The sequence below is a fragment of the Diceros bicornis genome, chromosome 39 (assembly GCF_020826845.1).
Source record: "Diceros bicornis minor isolate mBicDic1 chromosome 39, mDicBic1.mat.cur, whole genome shotgun sequence".
NCBI classification, from domain to species: domain Eukaryota; kingdom Metazoa; phylum Chordata; class Mammalia; order Perissodactyla; family Rhinocerotidae; genus Diceros; species Diceros bicornis.
Genome location: NC_080778.1, coordinates 17,638,198 through 17,660,155, shown reverse-complemented (window position 1 = coordinate 17,660,155; position 21,958 = coordinate 17,638,198). Strand labels below are relative to the sequence as shown.

The window sequence follows — 21,958 nt, the reverse complement described above, 5'->3', positions numbered from 1 at the left end:
GTGAGAAGTTATAGATAGGTAGACAGATAGAGGTCTACACACTAAACATACATACATACATATCCATAAACACGGACGTTTGAGTTTTGAGTCTCCACTTTATTTCCACATACGTTTGTGTGACCGCTTTAGGACTCTGTTGTCCCTCCTGAGGACTTGGGGAGGAAAAGCAAATAGAGAACTCACAGAGTGGCTTTGATAAACTCTGTCTTTTTCATTCTCAGAGATGAGTTTTCTTTCCCTTCTTTTCTTCCTGCTTTTGTTCAGTTTTCTCATCTTTGAAACATGTTCGGCTAACAGCCCATCACGGTTCGTGGGAATTTTCCATGGCTCCCAGGCCCCACCCCCACCTCACTCCCTGTTAAGTCAGTGAAAGGGCAGCCTGTATTTTCACAGGTGGAGCCACGGTTCAGATACACAGACCCCGGTGGCCATGGCTGGGCTCCGAATAAAACCTGAACATTTTAATGCATGTGGATAAATTCTTTTGGATAGAGCTACGGTCTGTTCTCATTGATAAAGGGAAGGGAAAGTATAGAAATGGCATTAAAAATGAATATATAGATGGATTTTGTTTAAAGAATTAAAATCTAAAGTTTTCGATAATTCCCTTATATTGACTTCTTTTGTAAGAATTAATCTAACATTTTACTGAGTGACGTTTTTCTTTGCTTTTGTTGTTTTAGTAGTTACCAGATTTTTAACATGAGACAATTAAACAATGAGAAAGACTTAAACAGAATTTTAAGAAATCAGAATAAGAAGTTTATTACTGTAAATATAAAAACAGCCTATAATAAACTTAAACTGTATGTAGTTGCCCTGCCTTGACTCCCACAACTCATTAATTGTTTTGATTTTTTGTTTGCTTTAGATTTTTCTTGAAGTGATTAATTTCTTAATGGAAAAAGAGCATTTAAGTAAGCCTCTTAGACCATCAGTGTCTAATTCCATTCTTTTTAAAAATATAATGTAGAATAATATGAAATAAGGTCAATAGTTAATTTCATGGTCACCGAGGCAGCTAATACAGTGGCTTATCAGAATTATAGTAGGAGGGGCCAGCCCTGTGGCCTGGTGGTTAAATTTGGCTCACTCCACTTTGGCGGCCTGGGTTCAGATCCCAGGCTTGGACCTATACCACTTGTTGGCAGCCATGTTGTGGCACCAACCCACATACAAAATAGAGGAAGATGGGCACAGTATTAGCTCAGGGCCAATCTTCCTCAAGCAAAAAGACGAAGATTGGCAACAGATGTTAGCTCAGGGCCAATCTTCCTCAAGGAAAAATACGAAGATTGGCAACAGATGTTAGCTCAGGGCCACTCTTCCTCAGCAAAGACAAAAAATATATATATAGTAGGAAGTAACTGATTCTTGTAGCTTTTTCTCCCTGATGCAGCATTAAGTGTAGAATTACACTGTTCTAGAATACAGGGAATTTGGTCCTTTGAGTGAGTCAGAGTGTTTTAACTTTCTTTGAGAGACTTTGTGCATTAAAAATGCAGTACTAATAAAGGCAGAATGGGTTAGGTAAGTCTTTAAATTCACAACGGTATGTCCCACCTTGCTTGCCCCAACTTGATCTTGGTTTACATGCTTCCGTTTGTCTTTTGGGGTTTTAATTTGTTCTTCAACTTCCACAGGGGACACCTGTGTTTGTGCACGCTGGCCCCTTTGCTAACATCGCCCATGGCAACTCTTCAGTGTTGGCTGATAAAATTGCCCTGAAACTGGTTGGTGAAGAAGGATTCGTAGGTAAGTCATTTCTTTTCAATTTAGTCATTGTAGAATATGGAAGAAATCTAAAAAATGATGACTGGAATAGAGTGATAGCCATACTGACTTGAAATATATTCTTTTAGGCCCACGTTTCCTAGAAGGTCTCAGTATTGGAAAAGCCCTAAGGTCTGGTCTATACTCGTGAAATGATGTTGTGGTTGAACCATAGATTCTGATGTCAAGGACATATGGGTTTGAATATAAGCTCTGACACTTGCTGGCTGAATGACCTTGGTCACATTTTAATGACCTCTGAGTCTCAACTTTCTCGTCTGTAAAATGGTGATTACAATGTTTTATGAAACCTTATAGGGTTATTGTGAAAACTAAATCAGATTGTTTATTCATTCAGCAAATATTTATTGAGAACCTACCATATACAAGGCAGGCTACTCAGAGTTGGGGATACATGGTGAGCAAAACAGACCGGGCCCCTGCCTTCATGGAGCATATTGTCTAATGGTGTATATAATTTAATAGGAGACAGTGCTCGTTAAATATTAGCCATTATGAGCAGTAATTGTACTACTAATAACTTGAAATGATGTCAGTTTGCTCTTCCTCAAATCGGAGTGTGTTTTTGTGGCCTAATGGGAGGGAGATTCCCGACCATTAGACTTGGAAATTTTAATTGGTAGAACTTCATGCTTTTCGCTGTTGTCAAGCTCGCCTTTGTGGTATGTACTTCTCTTTGGCTTTTTTGGACATTCCAGCCAGAAAGAGGGGGCAACTGCTGTAGAGTTTGCTCAGTCGTTGCCAGCCCCAGTCTTAGCCATGATATTAAGGCTGTGAGAAAACAAAAGACAAACAAACAAGGATTTGTAGAATAACACCTTATTATAGAGTTCATTCAAGGTTATTGAGACTGTTTTAAGAATTCCTTATAGACATGCAGTCAGGGTCAGATGAGAATTTGTATAGTTCCTTCCTCAAAGGTCTGTATTATACAGCTCTTGTGTACTTTGCTGCTTTGGTACCTAATCCACTAGGAGAGTGGCTAGACATGCCATCTAAATGGATTTGCTCAATTGATCACAGCATAATTATAGAGCTAATGGAAAAGGAGGCTGTCAGGGCAGGCACTGAGAAGTTGGGTACTTATGTGGAGTGGTTCTAATGCATCAATTCCACAAATAAAAGAACTTGTAGAAGAAAGCACTCTATTTTATGCTGACAGAGCTCTCTGCCTCTGTACCAATCCTTACTTTGTCAATACATATTTATAGAATATATGTTATCCTGGCAAAGCATCTTTAAAGGTATATGCTGATGATGTATGAAAAACATACTAGTTCTCTTTGTGACCTTGGACAAGTCATTAGCCTCTCTCAGCATGTCCCTTATAGACATTCTCATGTGACAAGTGAGAAACTGGACCAGATGAAGAATTGAATATAGATGGTTAGCCATGGACTCTGTTAGAAGTTGTGGGATCACAACCCTAACGGGTAGTCTGAACTGAGGCCAGTTACTTAACTTCTCTAGGGCTCCATTTCTTCTGATGATGAAAAGAGATTACCCATGTTGCAGTATTTTAATGAGTTGTATTGAATGAGAGATGACTTTGTAAATCAGAGAACTGTGTAGATGTCAGTGATTGTGCTAATGATTTCTATGATCTCTTCCAGTCTAAGAGGCTATAAGTTGGGGATAATCAGTGATAGTGAAGTCTGTCCACTACCAGATGCTTTAGAGGGCTAGCTCTAGAGTCAGAAAAGTATCTGGTTCAACTCTTTTCAAGTTGTGTAACTTTAGGCGAGTTAGCCATATCTGTAAACTAGAGCTTTTCGTAGGACTTGCTTCATAGGTTTGAAATGAAGATTAAATGAGACCATACATGTTAAGTCCTGGCACAGTGCCTGACACATGTTAAAACTCAATAATTCTTGTCTACTTCTCATTATTATTTTCCCCATTATTGATACATGACTAATAAAGATTAAATTTACTTTTTTTATTTAGGGTTTTTTTTTGAGTAATGATTTTATTTTAACTGTGGTAAAATACATAAAACATAAAATTTAACATTTTAACCATTTTTAAGTCTACCACTTTCACATTGTTGTGCAGCCATTGCCACCATCATCTCCAGGACTCTTTTCATCTTGCAAAACTCAAACTCTACCCATTAAACCACAACTCCCCATTCCGCATCCCTCCAGCCCCTGACAACCACCTTTCTCCTTTCTGTCTCTGAGTTTGACTATTCTAGATACCTCGTATCAGGGTACGTTCTGTTGTGAATGGCTTATTACACTTAGCATAATGTCCTCAAGGTTCACCCATGTTGTAGCATGTGTTCAAATTTCCCTACTTTTTAAGGCTCAGTAATACTCCAGTGTATATATGCCACATCTTGTTTATCCATTCATCTGTCTATGGACACTTAGGTTGCTTCCACCTTTTGGCTGTTGTCAATAATGCTGCTATGAACATGGTGTGCAAACAACTCTTTTATGTAACTTTTAGTGTGTCATGCTCCATTATGTATAACTATGTGACAGCAGTGACTTACGTAAATATGTATTGACCACAAGACTCCAGACCTGTACTGTTAAACTCTCACAAAGGTGGTAGATTGATGTTGCAGCTCTGGTGGAATGTTGGAAGCAAAGCCAGTGTATTGAACAGCAGGAACAGGGCGTGATCAGGAAGCAGTACTTTTTCCCCCATTGCTCCGTCAAACCTGCTCTGTGGGCTTCTTCATTCCCTGCACGTGGATGAAATTTATGGTCAAGTCCTCTCTCTCAATTAGTATCAGGTGCCTCTAAAATATATTTTTAAAAATTCCTCTGGTCCCTTTCAGTCATAAGAATAGTCTCATTTTAATAAAAAATGTGTGTCCAGGCTTATATAAAAATCAAAAACTCCAAATTTCATTCAGATTTAAGCTCCTCCTCTGCCCCATGTTGGCCGACAGTGGGAACGGGAAGGTGGCTTCGTCTCTGTCTCCCCGACTTCTTGCACGTAGGCTGCCTCTGGCCTCCTCGAGGCTTGAAGCTTTTGCATTCAGTGGTCCGCTCCCAGCCTCTTCCAGCTGAGGTCCCACTGTCTTGGCAGAAGCCCTCTGGGGACAGAATTCCTTGTAGAAAATCCTGCTGCTGGTACCACACCTGGGCTCCAGGCACCGCAGACCTTCAACCTCTGACCTACCGTGGGTGGGAGTGCAATTACGTCTCTCACAGGACCCTGTGTTCTGCTGCCATGGGCGATTTCTTTTCAGCCCGTAGACTTCTTTTCATACCCAACCCACCGCTCTGTCCCCATAAGGCAGGGACACCATATTGAGCGTTTCTGATCACTCTTCTAAAGCCTCGCTCACTAGCTTGAGAAAAGGGAGAGCAGCTTCACATCCTTCCCGCTGGGAGGTGGGGAGTGGGATTCGGCACGTTGATAACTTTCTTTGAAGAAATCCTTTCCTGACTTCTAACCTTGTCAACCCTTTTGAAACCTCAGGGTGGCTGTTGGGCTAAGGAATGCAAAATCTATTTTCAAACAATTTCTTTGTAAATGCCGCTGGGTCTAGCATCATCTAGCATGTGAGTGGCACCGTTTTGAAGCCTCAAACAAAAGTGAAACCAAAAGAGCCCCATTTTAACATCCTTCTACAGAAGTTAAATGCAGTAGGCATAGGTTTATCTGAATCCTGAGGAAGAATTTGTGTCCTAAGCAAGGCGTTGTTTATAGAATTGTCTCTCTTAAGATATAAAAAGCACAAACCCAAAAGGAAACGATAGATAATTTTGGTTACCTTAAAAAATAGGTTGTGGGGTCGGCCCAGTGCCATAGTGGTTAAGTGCGTGTTCAGTGGCCCAGGATTCACAGGTTCGGATCCTGGGCATGGAGCTGTGCACCACATATCAAGCCATGCTGTGGCAGGCGTCCCACATGTAAAGGAGAGGAAGATGGGCGCAGATGTTTGCCCAGGGCCAATCTTCCTCAGCAAAAGAAGGATTGGCAAATGCATGTTAGCTCAGGGCTAATCTTCCTCACCAAAAAATAAATAAATAAATAAGTTGTGTATGATAAAAGACACAAGATGAAAAAACAAGTGACAGATCGGTAGAAAACATTTGCAAAGATAATGGACAAATGACTAGCATTACAATGTATAAACCACCATGGACTACAGACTGATAAAAAAAATATGAATAATCCAATAGAAAAATGGGCAGAGGATTTGAAAAAGTAATTTACAGAAAAAGAGCAACCTGACAGAATTTCTGGGTCAAACTGAAAATAAGCAAATGTTCTAGCAATGTCACTTCTATGTATACCTTAGAAAAGAAGTAACTGAAAATATATTTAAGTCCTTTGAAATAATTTACTTTGGTACACATTTATTGCTTCTGCTATATGTTAAGTAATATATGGTAGGAGCTGGAAATCAAAGATGATTAAGACAAGATTCTTACCTTCCAGTAATTTATAATATGATGTGAGAGACAACCCCAGAAACAGAGCATCAGTGGTGAGGACAATGCCCTTATGAGATTAAGTATCATATTGATTAACAAAGAACCTTAAGACATGATGGGCATCTCTTAAATAGAATTTTCTCCATACTACTGGTTTTGCTGAGGTGCATTTAGTCTAATTTTTTGTTCTATCCCAACACACACAGGGAAGGAATTATTTTGTCTGCTCTGCAATAATTATTCCAAGATAATGGAATCAATATTCCATTTAGACTTAAAACAGAGTGAAGTTTATTTAATTAATTGCATGAATTCGTCAGACTAGAGCAAAACACTTGATGAGAATTTTGGGGAAAGTGCTGTGGTCACCGTGATTTCTATTTCTCCTTTTGTCAACAGTCCTCATGGGAGTCCACTTAACTTCCACTTATGGCTATAAAGGCAAACATTTCTTTGGCATCAAACCCTAATCAAGTGTTATTTTTAAAAAGAGGAAAAGAAGGAAAGAACAGGAAAACAACACTGAGTTCCTAGATTTTTAAAAATTATCTCATGTTTAAACTATTTGTAGGGGTTTCAAACTTACGCAGGAACCTTGGTTTTTTAAATTTGCTTTCTGCTCTCTTAACTTAGTTTTGATTCCAGTTTCGAATGAATACCTTTCTTTCATTCTGGCATGCAGCGTGCACTCATACATCTTTATAGCCAGGGGTTCTTAACTGATGGTCACCAGGCACCCCTCCCATAATTAAATACAGAATTGTACATATGAGTATATGTACTTTTTTTTTTTAAAACCAGAGAAGGGCTCCACACTTCTCATTAGATTCTCAAAGGGAACTATGACTCAAAAAAGATACAGAACCAAGGTCTACATCTTATAGCCTAAGGGATGGTGTGAGCTGATTAACCTTACTTTACAGTGATCTCTGTGAAGCTTTGGTGAATTTAATGTTCCATCCACATTTGACATTTACACTCTCGTCCAAAGTGCTTGTCGAGAAGTTACCTAACTGATTATGAGTCTCCTCCTGGCTGGCTGTGGACACTCACACAGCCCCAGGCTGGCTTCTCCGGGGGCTGCCTGGGTACACAGCGCAAACAGACACTGCAGCAGAGGAGAAAGGTTAGACCAATGCCCCATTAACCATGCGCTGAGCCTTTGCCTCGAACAGTTCAGGATTAGGATTTAGCGATCAGAAGGAATAGCCGTAGCCGTTCCAAGACAAACTGAGTAGGATCAGGAAACAGAGCTTTGTTAATATTTTCATTATAAATGCTTCATTCTCTGAGCAGTTCCTGAGCTCCAGACCTGTGCTAAAGCCGTCACACTCATTTTCACTTAATCCTTAAACAGTTCTGCGGGGGTGGGCGTTATTAGCCCCATCTTACAGATGATGCAGCGGAAGCCTAGCACGATTATGATCCGTGTCCGCCCTCACTCAGCCAGCAAGTGGCAGAGCTCGAGACCTCAGGGCTTCTCTCACCAAAACCTGTGCGGAAGATTAAGCCGCTCTTCTGCCTACAGTGATTTTCTCATCTCTCTTTAATCGGTTCCCATCCACCCCCATTAATAAATAATTAGTTTCAGATGACCTGTCTACAGCAGATGGTCACATTTAAAAATAGTACCAATAGGGACTGGCCTGGTGGCCTAGCGGTTAAGTTTGCCCGTTCTGCTTAGTGGCCCAGGGTTCCCAGGTTCAGGTCCTGGGCATGAACCTACTCACCACTCATCAAGCCATGCTGAGGCGGTGTCCCTCATAGAAGAACTAGAAGGACATGCAACTAGGATATACAACTATGTACTGGGGCTCCGGGGAGAAAAAAGAAAAAGAGGAAGATTGGCAACAGATGTTAGCTCAGGGCCAATCTTCCTCAAAAAAAAATTTTTTTAAAAGTCGCTAAAAGTATACATTAAAAGAAATAGTACCAATATAATTATATTGTGCCGATATATAATAATGTCTGCCAACAATAGTGGAATACTTTTGGTTTTTTGTTTTTTTGTTTGGGGGGGTGAGGAAGATTGGCCCTGAGCTAACATACATGCCCATCTTCCTCTACAGGAAGCCACAGCACGGCTTTTGATGAGCAGTGTATAGGTCCGCGCCTGGGAGCCAGACCGCAAACCCAGGCCACCAAGCCGAGTTTGTGAACTTAACCACTATGCCGCCACTGGGCCGCCCGTTTTTTTTTTTTTTCCTTTCTTTTCTCCTTACTGCTTCAAAAGATCTTTCTCCCTAATATGTTGCTAATTAAAGATTATCTTATCGAGTTGCACTCTGATGGCAGTCTTCTCCTTGGGGCTCCCCTCACCCTGCATCCTTTTGCAAACAGTGCAAATCTCACTACTTAGTAGGACTTCAGGAGACTCTGCTGGCGGCTACACCCACTTCCTGGCTTGTTCTCTGTTTCCATGTTGATTGCCACGAAATTTTAAATATTCCTTTATTTTGGTAGAAGAGAACCAGACCCACCCAAACATTCCTATAATTTCATCCATCCTTAGGAAAAAAAGCTGACATCAGGTGATCTTCCAGCTTTCTAAGCGTTAATTCTCCCAGACCTCACTGTGTTGACATTATTTAGAAACACTGATCTCAGCCCACGCTCCATTGTGTTATGATCCTTCCAGTTTTTTTCTGTAGTGACTGTGTCCATAATCAAATCAAGAAGGAGAAGTGCTGAATTATTGGAGACCCTGGCTGAAGGTCATGTGCTAACTTTCGAGAAACTGGTAATCACCAGCAGTGTTTTTTAACCCCTATGTTCAGGAAAGCCCAGTAAGAGGATTTCCTTCTTGTCCCAGGAGTTCAGACTTCTCTCGTGCAGCTTAGGCCCTAAGCTCGTTCCTCCCTTTATTCCACCTGACCTTTCTCTTCCCTGCTTTTGTCTGAAGAAGCTCTCTCTCCTTTCATCCGCTAGTCTTCTGCCCTTAAAAAAAATATTAGTGGGGCCGGCCCGGTGGCGCAAGCGGTTAAGTGCGCGCGCTCCGCTGCAGCGGCCCGGGGTTTGCTGGTTCGGATCCCGGGCGCGCACCGACCACTGCTTGGTAGGCCATGCTGTGGCGGCGTCCCATATAAAGTGGAGGAAGATGGGCACAGATGTTAGCCCAGGGCCGTCTTCCTCAGCAAAAAAAGAGGAGGATTGGCGGATGTTAGCTCAGGGCTGATCTCCTCACAAAAAAAAAAAAAAAATTAGTGACATATCCTGAGCATACAATATTCAGGAAAGTATGAAGATGAATGTAGTAAACACCCATGTTCCTACCACTCAGCCGTGTCACAATCATAGCATGTTGCTGTGTGTGCTTTAGTTGTTTTTGTTTGTTTTTTGACCCTGGTAACCACTGTTCTACTTTCTGTCTCTATGAATTTGACTACTCTAGGGACTTTATAAAAAGTGGAGTCAAACAGAATTTGTCCTTTGGTGATTGGCTTTTCTCATTTAGCATAATGTCCTCAAGGTTCATCCATTTTGTAGCGTGTGTCGGAATTTCCTTCCTTTTTAAGGCAGGATAATATTTCATTGTGTGTATATATCATATTTTGTTTATTCATTCATCCATCTGTGGAGACGTAGGTTGCGTCTCCCTTTTGGCTGTTGTGAATAATGGTGGCTATGAACACGGGTGTACAATGTGTGGGTATTGTGAATAATGGCGGCTGTGAACACGGGTGTACAATGTGTGGGTATTGTGAATAATGGCTGCTATGGGCATGACTGTCTTTTTGAGACACTGCTTTCATTTCTTTTCAACAGTGGAATTGCTGAATTGTATGCTAATTATATTTTTAATTTTTTGAGGAACCACTATATTGTTTTCCATTTAGGTTTTTTTAAATAAAACTTAGAGACGTTATTAAGGTTCCCATGAATCCTTCCCTCTTCTTGTTTCCTTTTCTGCTTCTCTAGAGGAAGCTACTATCCTGATTTGCAGGGTTATTTCCAGGCATGCTTTTGTACTTTTATCACATATGTATTTATCCACAAAAGATTTACAATAGAGATTCTCAAACTTTCTCTATTGATGACACACCTAGTGTCTCAGCAATTTTTTTCACAGCACCCCAGGCCAAAAGAAATACTTAACACTTTCATTTATTAGGTAGTTAAGTCCAAACAACTTAATGGGTATTTGTGTCCTGATAACTTAGTAGCTGTCTGAAAAAAGAACATACAAATTGAAAGAAAAAATAATATTGTTGCATTCTTAAATAGCCGCCATAACTTATTAATGAGATATGTGTCCTTGAACAACTTCTCAATCCTCGGAGTCCGTCGACAATTCAAACCTCATTTCCTGGTTCATTGGTTTTCACACAGTTCTTGCTTTTTACTGCAGCGACCACCAAAAATTTAGCATCGAGAATATATGATGTCATTGAAAGGAATGCAGAGCGATAATGTTGAAACGGTGAACTACCTCGAACTAGAGGAACTTGCAGTGTCCAATGGATGTCACGTATTGACAAGTTTCCCTCCAAAGTTTAAAATATCCCATGGCTCCTCTGAGTTCATTGGGGTGCCTCAGGGTGCCTGAGCACATCAATTTGGGAACCGCAGATATGCAGCATGTTTTTGTAGTATTTTTATATGTTTTAAAATTTTGTATATTAATAAATGTTACTATCTGCATTGTGCTATAACAGGGATCAGCAGACTTTTTCTGTAAAGGGCAAGATAAATATTTTAGGCTTTGTGAGTCATAGCATCTTTCTGCAAATACTCCACTGCAAAAACAGCCATAAATAAAACATAAATGAATGAGTGAGGCTATGTTCCAATAGATTTTATTCATGGACTCTGACATTTGAATTTCGTATAATTTTCATGTGTGATAAAATATTATTCCTCTTCTGATTTTTTTTAAACATTAAAAAATGCAAAAAAAGTAAAAGAAGTTAAAAAAAATTGCAGGCCACACAAAACCAGGAAGCATGCAGGCCATAGTTTGCCAATCCCCGCTCTATAACTTGGTATTTTTGTTCAATGTTACATTTCTGCATTTATCCAAGTATCTATGATCAAAGAAGCCTCATTTTATTTGCGATGTAATCTTCCTTGGCTGTTTATAGAGCATGTATTTGTGCATCCTTCATTGAGGGGCATTTAGATTCCTTTCAGTGTTCTGTTACAAATCATGCTACCAGGAACATTCTTGTTTATGTCTCTGAGACCATGTGCGAAAGGTTTTCTATGGTCTACACTGAGGAGTGAGATTTGGGGGGTTATAAGTATGCTCAGCATCAACTAATAGATAAAGCCAAACTGTTCATCAAAGTCATAGCCATTTATAGTACCACCAATCATTTATGAGATTTCTGATTTTTCCACATTCTTCCCAACATTTGTATTGTTAGATTTTTTTTTTTTTGGGTGAGGAAGATTAGCCCTGAGCTAACATCCATTGCCAATCCTCCTCTTTTTGCTGAGGAAGATTGGCCCTGGGCTAACATCTGTGCCCATTTTCCTCCATTTTATGTGGGACGCCTGCCACAGCACGGCTTGGTAAGCGGTGAGTAGGTCTGTGCCCGGGATCCGAACCTGAGAACCCTGGGCCGCCGAAATGGAGCGCAAGAACTCAACCACTATGCCACCAGGCTGGCCCCTGTTGTTAGATTTTTTAAGTCTTGCCAATCTGGGGGTGGTGAAATGGTATTTCATCATAGGTGTGAGTATAAGCATATTTACGGACATTTCAGAGCATTTGTGAATTGCCTATTTTCTTTTGGGTTGTTTATCTTTTTCTTATTAATTTACAATATCCCTTTTATATTTGGAATATGAATACTTTGCCATTATGTGTTGCAAATATTTTCTCCCATGTGTGGCTTATCTTTTAAATGCGTTCATTGTACCTTTTCTCTTTCCATCTTTGTTCTTCCTGATTTCTGCTTTTGGAGTCATAAAGATAGTCTACATTGGCTTATAAAATGTTGCCTCTCACATGTAGGCCTTTACTCATCTCAGAATTTATGTCAGTTTATGGGATCCCTTTTCCTTGTCATACAATGTGTGAAACTCTTCTTCCTCAGTGATTCTTTCACAGGTGGCTTTCAGCCCCAGCCCTAAAAAAATGAGCCAGGAAGCCTCAGTAGATCTAAATCAGTGGAGAGCTCTGCTCCCCTCGTCCTGTGCCCCAAAGTGTTCCAGGCCTGTGCAGGTAGGGGCCGGCTGTTTGCTGTCGGGACCTGCCTCTGCAACTGCTTTTAAATCCACTCACCCTGGCAATGCCAGGCTCACCCTCTGCTCTGCCTCCCCAAGGAAGAGGAGCCGGGCGGATGCTCTCTCCAGCCTGCGTATCAGCTATGGAGACACGCAGAGCTTTGTTCTAGAAGGGCTTCCAAGCGTCGTCTTGTATGGAGACCAGAGCTTTGTTCTAGAAGGGCTTCCAAGCGTCATCTCTTCCTAACTCTTCATCTCTTAATGCTGAGCTTCACTTGGCAGTGGTGCCTGGTCTTTCTGGAGAAGGAAAGATCTCTAGTCTTGCTGCCCGTGTTGATCCTGTGTTGTCCAGTTCTGAACATTGATTGTAAGTGGTCCCTTGGAACTTTGAAAAGAATGGGTTTAATTTTATGGCCAAATTCTACGTTGTCTATTTACTTTTCTATTTTTACAAGATGCTTTGAAAAAAATTCCTTCACCTTTACCTGGAACACTTTCAGTTTATCTGTTTGATTATTATTTGTATTGCCGATACGTTCATTAAATATGAATTAGTCCAAAAGTGTTTTGAGATAAGGAAGAAAGAAGCTTCACTAGTCAGGATAACAGAAATTGAAGGCTTTTATGATCTGGCTCAGCAGAAAAAGAAGTATGTGATGATAGCAGTTTTCCAGGATGGATTTTCAGAAGAAAAATACAAAACAAATGAATATGAAGTAATTACAGAACTTTTTCCCCTTTATTGTAGTAAAGCAACTGAAGATTTTGTAATTAGAAGCCTAGAGTCTATTTTCTTTTTCTCTGTGGTACGTTTGGGATACAAAATCATTAGATGTCATGACCCCTCATTGACCCCATCTTGCTGCCTCCCCACTAGAAGGCCCACCATCCTGAATTTTGTGTGTTGATGATGTTCAAGTTTTTAAGTTATTGCTACTAACTTACGCATATTCTTTTGTATATATCAAATATTTCATTAAAATTTTGTGTGTGTGTGTGAGGCACGTCAGCCCTGAGCTAACATCTGTTTCCAATCCTCCTCTTTTTGCTGAGGAAGACTGGCCCTGGGCTAACATCCGTGCCCATCTTCCTCTACTTTATATGGGACGCCGCCACAGCACGGCTTCATAAGCGGTGCGTTGGTGCGTGCCTGGGATCTGAACCTGTGAACCCCGGGCCACGGAAGCAGACGGCGCGCGCTTAACCTCTTGCGCCACCAGGCCAGCCCCTCATTAAAATTTTTAAAAAACTTAGAAGTAGGATTTCTCAATTAAAGACACCAGAGTTTACAACCTGATCTTTCAAAGCTTCAGTGGAATGACGTTAGAGTAAGATTAAGTTAGACGAATATTTTTGTAGTGCATTTGGATATCAATATCGTTTCTTGGTCATTTTCTGCTATAATACACTGGAAACCAAGATAGTGGAGATGGTTGTCTTCAGAGCAGCCGTGTGTGTTGGACTGCAGGCTCCAGCCGTCTGGGCTTCAGTTGCCCTCTGCCCTGTGCTGCCTGTGACCTTGGGTAGGTCGCGTAACCTCCCCAAATCTTGGTTTCTCCTTACCTACCTCAATGCTTGTTCTGGGGATGAAGTCAGTAATGCTGGAAAAAGGACAGACTCTGCCACAAACAGAACAGTTGATGCCAGCTGCTGTTACCACCTTAAGATGCTAAGGATCGTTACTTTCAAGAAGAGGTTCACAGGGCCGGCCCCGTGGCTTAGCGGTGAAGTGCGCGCACTCCGCTGCTGGCGGCCCGGGTTCGGATCCCCGGGCGCGCACCGACGCACCGCTTCTCCGGCCATGCTGAGGCCGCGTCCCACATACAGCAACTAGAAGGATGTGCAACTGTGACATACAACTATCTACTGGGGCTTTGGGGGAAAAATAAATAAAAGAAAAAAAAAAGAAATTCACAGATGCTAATTCATTCTTTTAAGTGAAAAGTATCTGCTTGAGTATACTTGTTAAAGTGAAACTCAGAGCAATTAGGGTTCTGACAATGGAAAACACTACTGCTTGTATCCTTTCTCATACAAAGGCATTTAGGACTGTTATCGATAGAGGGGATCTGATTACTTCCAAAACCCTCCTTTGGGTTAGGGGAGTTCTTGTATAAAGCCTTGTTTAAAATGCTTGGTAGTTAACCAGGGAGAAAGCAAAATGCACTGGAACCCAGCAGATTCGCAGGTGCATGATATTATTCCAGTATATTTCCCTCTCTCCCCTAAGCCTTGCACTGCTCTGGAATGCAAACAAGTAGAAGAAATTTAAACATGAAAATTATTTTGAAACAATGCAGAGAATCTTTGCAGTGGCATTAAACATTAAAATTAAGAACATATGTTCTTAAATTCAACTGGCATATTTAACATCTCAAATATACTTTTGGTGCCAAAAGGGATGTGAATCAAAACATTAGAGATTCGGCTCCTTATTTGGGAAAGACCATCACTGCCAAGGGGAGGGAGACAGGAGGAAAATCTTTCTGTGACTTGAAAAAATGGAGGAGCGAAGTGATTGAGTATATGTTACTTTTAGCCAACCTTGTAGAGTCCATAGGTCCATGTAGCATAGCATCTGATTATACTCTCAATTTATTTACTTTAATGAAAGTGCTAGTAAATAATGCAAAACTTAATTGGGCAACTTTTACAAACGTATTTGCTTTGGTTGAATTTACAACCTGTCTTCTGAAGTTAGAATATCTTCTAGAGGTCTGAAATCAAGGACTTTCATTAAAAACAAAAACAAAAAACAACGAAACTAAATTAACTTGCATTATAATGTAACCCTTAAATTCCAACCAATTCTCATGAGGAATCCCAAGACCTAAAGCTGACCTGTATATGCTGTGTTTAAGTATATTTACCATGCCAAATGCATTATGCGGTAAAACAAACAGAAACAAAGCTTTTAATTGAAAAGCTTTATTTTCTCACTACTGAAGTGACAGGAAAAAAGTTTAGAATTTACAAAAATAATGTGATATTGTATTGTATCTTCTCTAACCTGGTGTTTATTTAATGTTAGTTTTCTAAGATTCATCCAAGTAGTTGCATCTAGTAACTATGAATACGCTACAATCTATTTATCCATTCTCTTGTCAACAGATATTTAAGTTGTTTCCAGTTGTTGTGTTATTAGAAACAATAAATGCTGTGACGAGCCAAGCTTCTTCCTCTTACCTCCTGGTGTACTTGTGCAAGAGTTTTACCTAGGAGACATTTAAATATGTTGATAACATCCTACATATGCATAATATAAAATAATTTCAAAAATAACTTTCCTTTCTTAAAGTAATACTCTAATCATTCTAGAAGAATCAGAAAATCTTCATTAGTAAAGAGGAAAATTCAAATCATCTCTAATATCTCCATTCAAAGATGATTCAAATTTTGTTCTCATACTTCCATACTGTTATGTGGGTTTCTTTTTAGAGGACTGTTATAATCCTATTGAAATGAATTGCTCGGTTCGATCCTTTAGCACTTTTGTGCATAGAACAGTGTACTGAACCGTGATTATCTGAAGAGTCAGTCTTCAAAACTGTTTCTCCCGCTTCTGCCCTCCAGATCCTCCCGATCCCTGCAGTGGTATTCACCGTGGCTTATTTAGGGCTTAGCCGTCTTCCATCTGTATCTCTGTCCACAGCACTTCATACAGACCTCTACTTCCTTCACGTTTTTGTTTGAATATTTGTCTCTCTAATGCTCTGATGGTCAATTCCTACCCTTCCATTTCACAGGGCTTCTTTTTCCCTCTTTCTTAAAGCACTTTCTAAACGTCAGCCTCTCGGCTCTCCTTCTCTGGCTGCACCTTCCTGCACAGTCTCTTTTGTTGGAGCGCCATCGTCCAGATCTCTGAACCTTGGCGTGGCCCAGGGCTCATCCTCAGGTCCTTTCTCTTGCCTGCCTACACTCTCGCCCCATAGCATGAGCAACCATCTGCCCACTTCTGTGCCTCTGACCAGGACTTTTCCTTGACTGCCAGGCTCATGTGTCCAGATGCCTGCTCAGACTTAAAATCCCTAAACCGTGTTTTTGATTCCTTTCCTCAGGTCCCAAACCTGCTTCCCTCTCTCAGTTAATGACAATTTCGTTCTTCTGGATGCTTCTGTCAAAAGCCTTGAAATCATCCTTGCCTCTTCTTTTTCGTGCACGCCCCACACCCAGTCCATCAGAATGGATATGACCCGACCACTCCTGTCACATGGCTGCCCCACCTGGTCCAGGTCACCACCATCTCTCACCAGGGCTTTGTGACAGCCCCACCCCCCTGCCACCCTGACCACAGAGTCTGTTTTCATAATACCACCAGAGTGATCCTTTTGAAGCCTGAGTCAGATCCCTTCCCGCCTCTGCACAAACCCTCCAGTGTCTTGTGTCTCTCAGAATAAAGCCAAACCTAATCTTTCCCCCACCTACCCCTCAAATCTCATCTCCTCCTGCCCTGCCTAGCACCTGGTTTGGATACACCACGCCTCCTTCCACACCGGGGCCTTTGCACATGCTGTTATCACTTTCAGAGCTCTCTCATAACTACATGGTTTGCTCCCTTGCTTCATTCAAGTCTCTGCTTAAATGTCAGAGAGGCCTTCTGTGTGCATTCTAGCTGAAAGAGCACCCCTGCTTTTCACCTCAGAAGTACAAAAATTATAAACATGGGTTCCAGCGACAGCCCAGGTTCAAATCCTCGCTCCATTCCTTATCAGCTCTGTGACTTTGAGCAAGTTATATAGCCCAGTGTGGTCTCAACCTTAAGGCGCCTGTTCCCTCTTTTTATAACCAACACTTGACTTTCCTGAAGTAAAACTCAGGTACTATAACTTTCTACATATAATTTCAAAAAACAATATACTGTGTTAGTTGTGATATAAAAGTGTTTTATGATAACACACTACGTATTTCAGTGTGTATTACTTAGAAGACTTATTTCAGCTACGCTGGAAGATGTTCTGAGTGGTCAAGTGCTTGCTCATATGCAGGAGCTAGGACACGGGACAGCCACCAGCGCAGAAGGACGAGGTGTGTGGGTGGCAACTCAGATGTCACAAGTGGTTATTGGCATTGGTGAGGCAATTTTCTGAAAAAGTGAACATCTCTTGGCAAAGTTCCAAGGAAAACAAAGTTAACCTTCCTCGATGTTCACTCTTGTTGGCATTCCTTAAAAATTCAGTACAGGGCTGGCCCTGTGGCTTAGTGGTTAAGTTTGGCAGGCTCTGCTTTGGTGGCCTAGATTCGCAGGTTCGGATCCCGGACATGGACCTATACCACTTGTCGACCATGCCATGGCGGCGACTTACATACAAAATAGAGAAAGACTGGCAACAGATGATAGCTCAGGGCCAATCTTCCTCAGCAAAAAAAAAAAAAAAAAAGTTTGTTTTTATGTAGGGGGTGGGTTCTAGGTTCGTATAATCACAACTAGGTTTTTCAGCTGTGGGAGTGTCTGGAGGGAAAATCATGTGTGGCAGGGACAAATCTTTGTGAGACTGTCCTGCACGTTGCAAGATTTCCAGCTTCTTGGCTCCACCCGCCAAATGTGACAGTTCCTCCCAGTCACTGAGATAAGTGGATGTACCCCTGGGGTGGTACCCCCTCCATTGGGAGCTGGCAACCCTTTTGCACCCCAGCTCTGTCGTCTGTAAAGCTAGGAGAATAACATGACCTAACACGTACGGCAGCTATATAGAAACGATGCATATAAAGCGCATGGGGCAGATCCTGGCATGGATGAGTGTTTGCTATTGGTAATAAGAGTTTACCTTCCTTGAGGACCTGCCGGGTCCTTTACTTGTGTTATAACAACCCTGGGACATAGTTACCACAACAGCCCCCATTTTACAGGTGAGGAAACCGAGCATCATTGTGAGTCAGCAGTTGCCCAAAGGCAAGCAGCTCGTGCGAGGGAGAGCAGGGATTTGAACCTAAGCCCTGGCCCCAGAGCACAGGCTTTTAACACTGTGTGTCACGGCTTCCTCCATGTTCACTTTCATTCCATATCATCATCACATAGCCCTGTGCATAGAACATCATGGGCACTAAATAAATGTTTTTTGAATGAAAAACTTAATACACATCAGTTTACTAAGTGATTTATCTACTGGTAAATGTATCTGAATTTCCATTAGGCTTTTTATGGTGAACGTAGGCATATTTGCCAATTGTTGGGGTTTTTTTTTTTTTGGTGAGGAAGATTCGCCCTGAGCTAACGTCTGTGCCAGTCTTCCTTTATTTTGTATGTGGGTCACCACCACAGCATGGCTGATGAGTGGTGTAGGTCCGCGCCCAGGATCTGAATCCGAGAACCTGGGCCACCAAAGCGGAGTGCGCTGTAACCTCTACACCACAGGGCTGGCCCTGCTCGGTGGTTTTTTGAAGCAGTAATTAAATAAATTGATTAAAAGAGTCATTAAATAAAAGAGAGTGAAAAGTTTTGAAAGAAGTTTTGAATTGTAGGAACGTCTAACTTGACCTTGACTGTTTGCTTTTACAAAATGCAAATTTATTTTCAATGCACTGTCTAGCCCATCCCTACTTAGGATTTATATATATTCTAAATGATGTGCTCAGAATGTAGTTCTACTTACCATTGTGAAATGTGGAGTTAAAATAAGATCCGTGTCAAAACATTGTGTTGGAGAGATCAGTGCTGTGAAAGTTAACATAAAATGATTTTAAAATGTGATCTAGAGGTTAAACTTGAGTTTTGAAATTCACAAAATGCATAGACGTTTTAAGGAGTTTTTTTTAATTAATTTTTTTATTACGGTAGCATAGGTTTATAACATTATATAAATTTTCAGCGTACATCATTGTATTTCAACTTCTGTGTAGAACATGTACATCATGTTCACCACCAAAAGTCTAGTTGCCATCTGTCACTGTACACATGTGCCCTTTTACCCCCTTCTCCTTCCCCCCGGTAACCAGCAGTCTGTTCTCTGTGTCTGTGTATTTGTTTGTTGTTGTTGTTTGTTTATGTTACACATATGAGTGAGATCATATGGTATTTGACTTTCTCCCTCTGTCTTATCTCGCTTAGCATAATACCCTCAAGGTCCATCCATGTTGTCGAAAATGGCAGCATTTTTTTTTAGTCATCTTTTTTATGACTGAGTAGTATTCCATTGTATGTATGTATCACATCTTCTTTATCCATTCATCCGTTGATGGGCACTTGGGTTGCTTCCACATCTTGGCCATTGTGAATAATGCTGCAGTGAACATATCTTTTCAAATTAGTGTTTTCACGTTCTTTGGATAAATACCCAGAAGTAGAATAGCCAGATCATATGGTAGTTCTATTTTTAATTTTTTGAAGAATCTCCATACTGTCTTCCATAGTGGCTGCACCAGTTTGCATTCCCACCAGCAGTGTATGAGGGTTTCCTTTCCTTCACATCCTCTCTCACACTTGTTATTTCTTGTCCCGTTAATTATAGCCATTCTGACAGGTGTGAGGTGATATGTCATTGTAGTTTTGATTTGCGTTTCCCTAATAGTTAGTGATGTTCAACATCTTTTCATGTGCCTGTTAACCATCTGCATATCTTCTTTGGAAAAATGTCTGTTCAGATCCTCTGCCCATTTTTTTTTTTAATCATTTTATTTTATTTGTGAGGAAGATTGTCCCTGAGCTAACATCTGCCAATCCTCCTCTTTTTGCTGAGGAAGACCGGCTCTGAGCTAACATCCGTGCCCATCTTCCTCCACTTTATATGGGACGCCGCCACAGCATGGCTTGCCAAGCAGTGTGTCACTGCGCGCCCGGGATCCGAACTGGCGAACCCCGGGCCGCCGCAGCGGAGCGCGTGCACTTAACCGCTTATGCCACCGGGCCGGCCCCTCTCTGCCCATTTTTTAATTGGACTGTTCATCTTTTGTTGTTAAATTGTATGAGTTCTTTATATATTTTGGATATTAACCCCTTATCAGATATATGATTTGCAAGTATCTTCTGCCAATTCTCAGGTTGTCTTTTGGTTTTGTTGATGGTTTCCTTTGCCATGCAGAAGTTTTTCAGTTTGATGTAGTCCCATTTGCTTATTTTTTCTCGTTTCCCTTGCCTGAGGAGATGCGGTATTCAAAAAGATATTGGTAAGACCAATGGCAAAGAGCATACAGCCTGTGTTTTCTTCTAGGAGTTTTATGGTTTCAGGTCTCACATTCCAGTTTTTAATCCATTTTGAGTTCATTTCTGTGCATGGTGTAAGATAATGGTCTACTTTCATTCTTTTGCATGTGGCTGTCCAGTTTTCCGAACACTATTTATTGAAGAGACTTTCCTTTCTCCATTGTATCTTCTTGGCTCCTTTGTCGAAAATTAGTTGTTCATAGGTATATGAGGAGTTTTTAAAAAAATATCCGCTGAGCAATGGCTTTTAACTTTACATTGTATGACTGTTGTCTTGCCATATCTTGGCTGAGAATTTTCAGCCTGAAAAGATTCAGATTTCTCTTACCTACTGTATAAATTGCAGTTTAGAAAATTACAACTATATGAGGTTTGTTTTTAAGCTTTTAGCAATGTTTGGTATAATTACAATATCGTACTGTTCTTATACAAAGAAAACATAATAGAATTTTGAGCAAGGAATATTAAGAAACTGGCCATTGCTAAAGGAGTAATGGATCCTTTTGTGGACCACTTGACGTCTTTTTGGGGGCAGGAAAAGACACATTGATTATTAGTGCCTTCTAAAAGTCTCAGCCTCTTACCAGTTTCAACCATAAATATTGTTTTAACCGTTAATGCTTTGATACAAGTAATATCAATTACAAAAAAAACTACCTAAGGTTTAAAAGAACTATGTAAATTGCAAAGTGCTTGAGTATCCAGTTCAAAATAAAGGAGAGTAAAGAAATAACTTTAAGCCAGACCTGATGGCCTAGTGGTTAAAGTTCGGCATGCTCCACTTCGGCGGCCCGGGTTCGATTCCCGGTCCTGGAACCACACCACTCGTCTGTCAGTAGCCATGCTGTGGGGGCAGCTCATAGAAGAACTAGAAGGACCTACAACTAGAATATACAACTATGCACTGGGGCTTTGGGGAGGAATAAAAAAGAGGAAGATTGGCAACAGATGTTAGCTCAGGACGAATCTTTCCCAGAAAAAAAAAAGTGACTTTAGGGATGAAAGAGGTGTCTCAATGAAAAAATAAAGACAGACCTCATGCAATAGAAAAATTTAAATAGAATTGTAAAACAGACACTAACAGTGAGCCTTACATTAAATAATGAAGCCTGAAAGGTACAGCTAATGTATTCAGGAACATGACAAGAATGCTTATGATCACCACTCTTATTCATTATTATTCTGGAAGTCCTAGCCAATGTAATAATAAAACAAGAACAATAACAGAGTATAAATATTGGAAAGGAACAGACAGATTTTCTGTTATTTGTATTGAGTATGACTGTATAACTAGGTAATCAATCTAAGAAATTTATTTTTAATAATGAAAGTTTTGGTTGGCTAGTCAGATGCAATGTAAATATGTAAAAGTCAATAGTTTTCAGCAATAAAAAGTTAGATACTGTAATGGGGAAAATATCCTATTTATATGTGTCCCCAAAACTATAAA

The 21,958-nt window shown here is 40.7% G+C and overlaps 1 protein-coding gene across 2 annotated transcripts in view; it reads left to right on the top strand.

Moving 5' to 3' along the window:
- MTHFD1L (methylenetetrahydrofolate dehydrogenase (NADP+ dependent) 1 like) overlaps positions 1 to 21,958 on the top strand; it is a 209,112-nt gene that overhangs the window by 92,125 nt on the left and 95,029 nt on the right. For both annotated transcript variants that reach the window (XM_058534152.1, XM_058534153.1), the window contains exon 20: positions 1,647 to 1,758. In XM_058534152.1, coding sequence (XP_058390135.1) covers positions 1,647 to 1,758 — 112 coding nt within the window. The remainder of the gene's footprint in view (positions 1 to 1,646; positions 1,759 to 21,958) is intronic.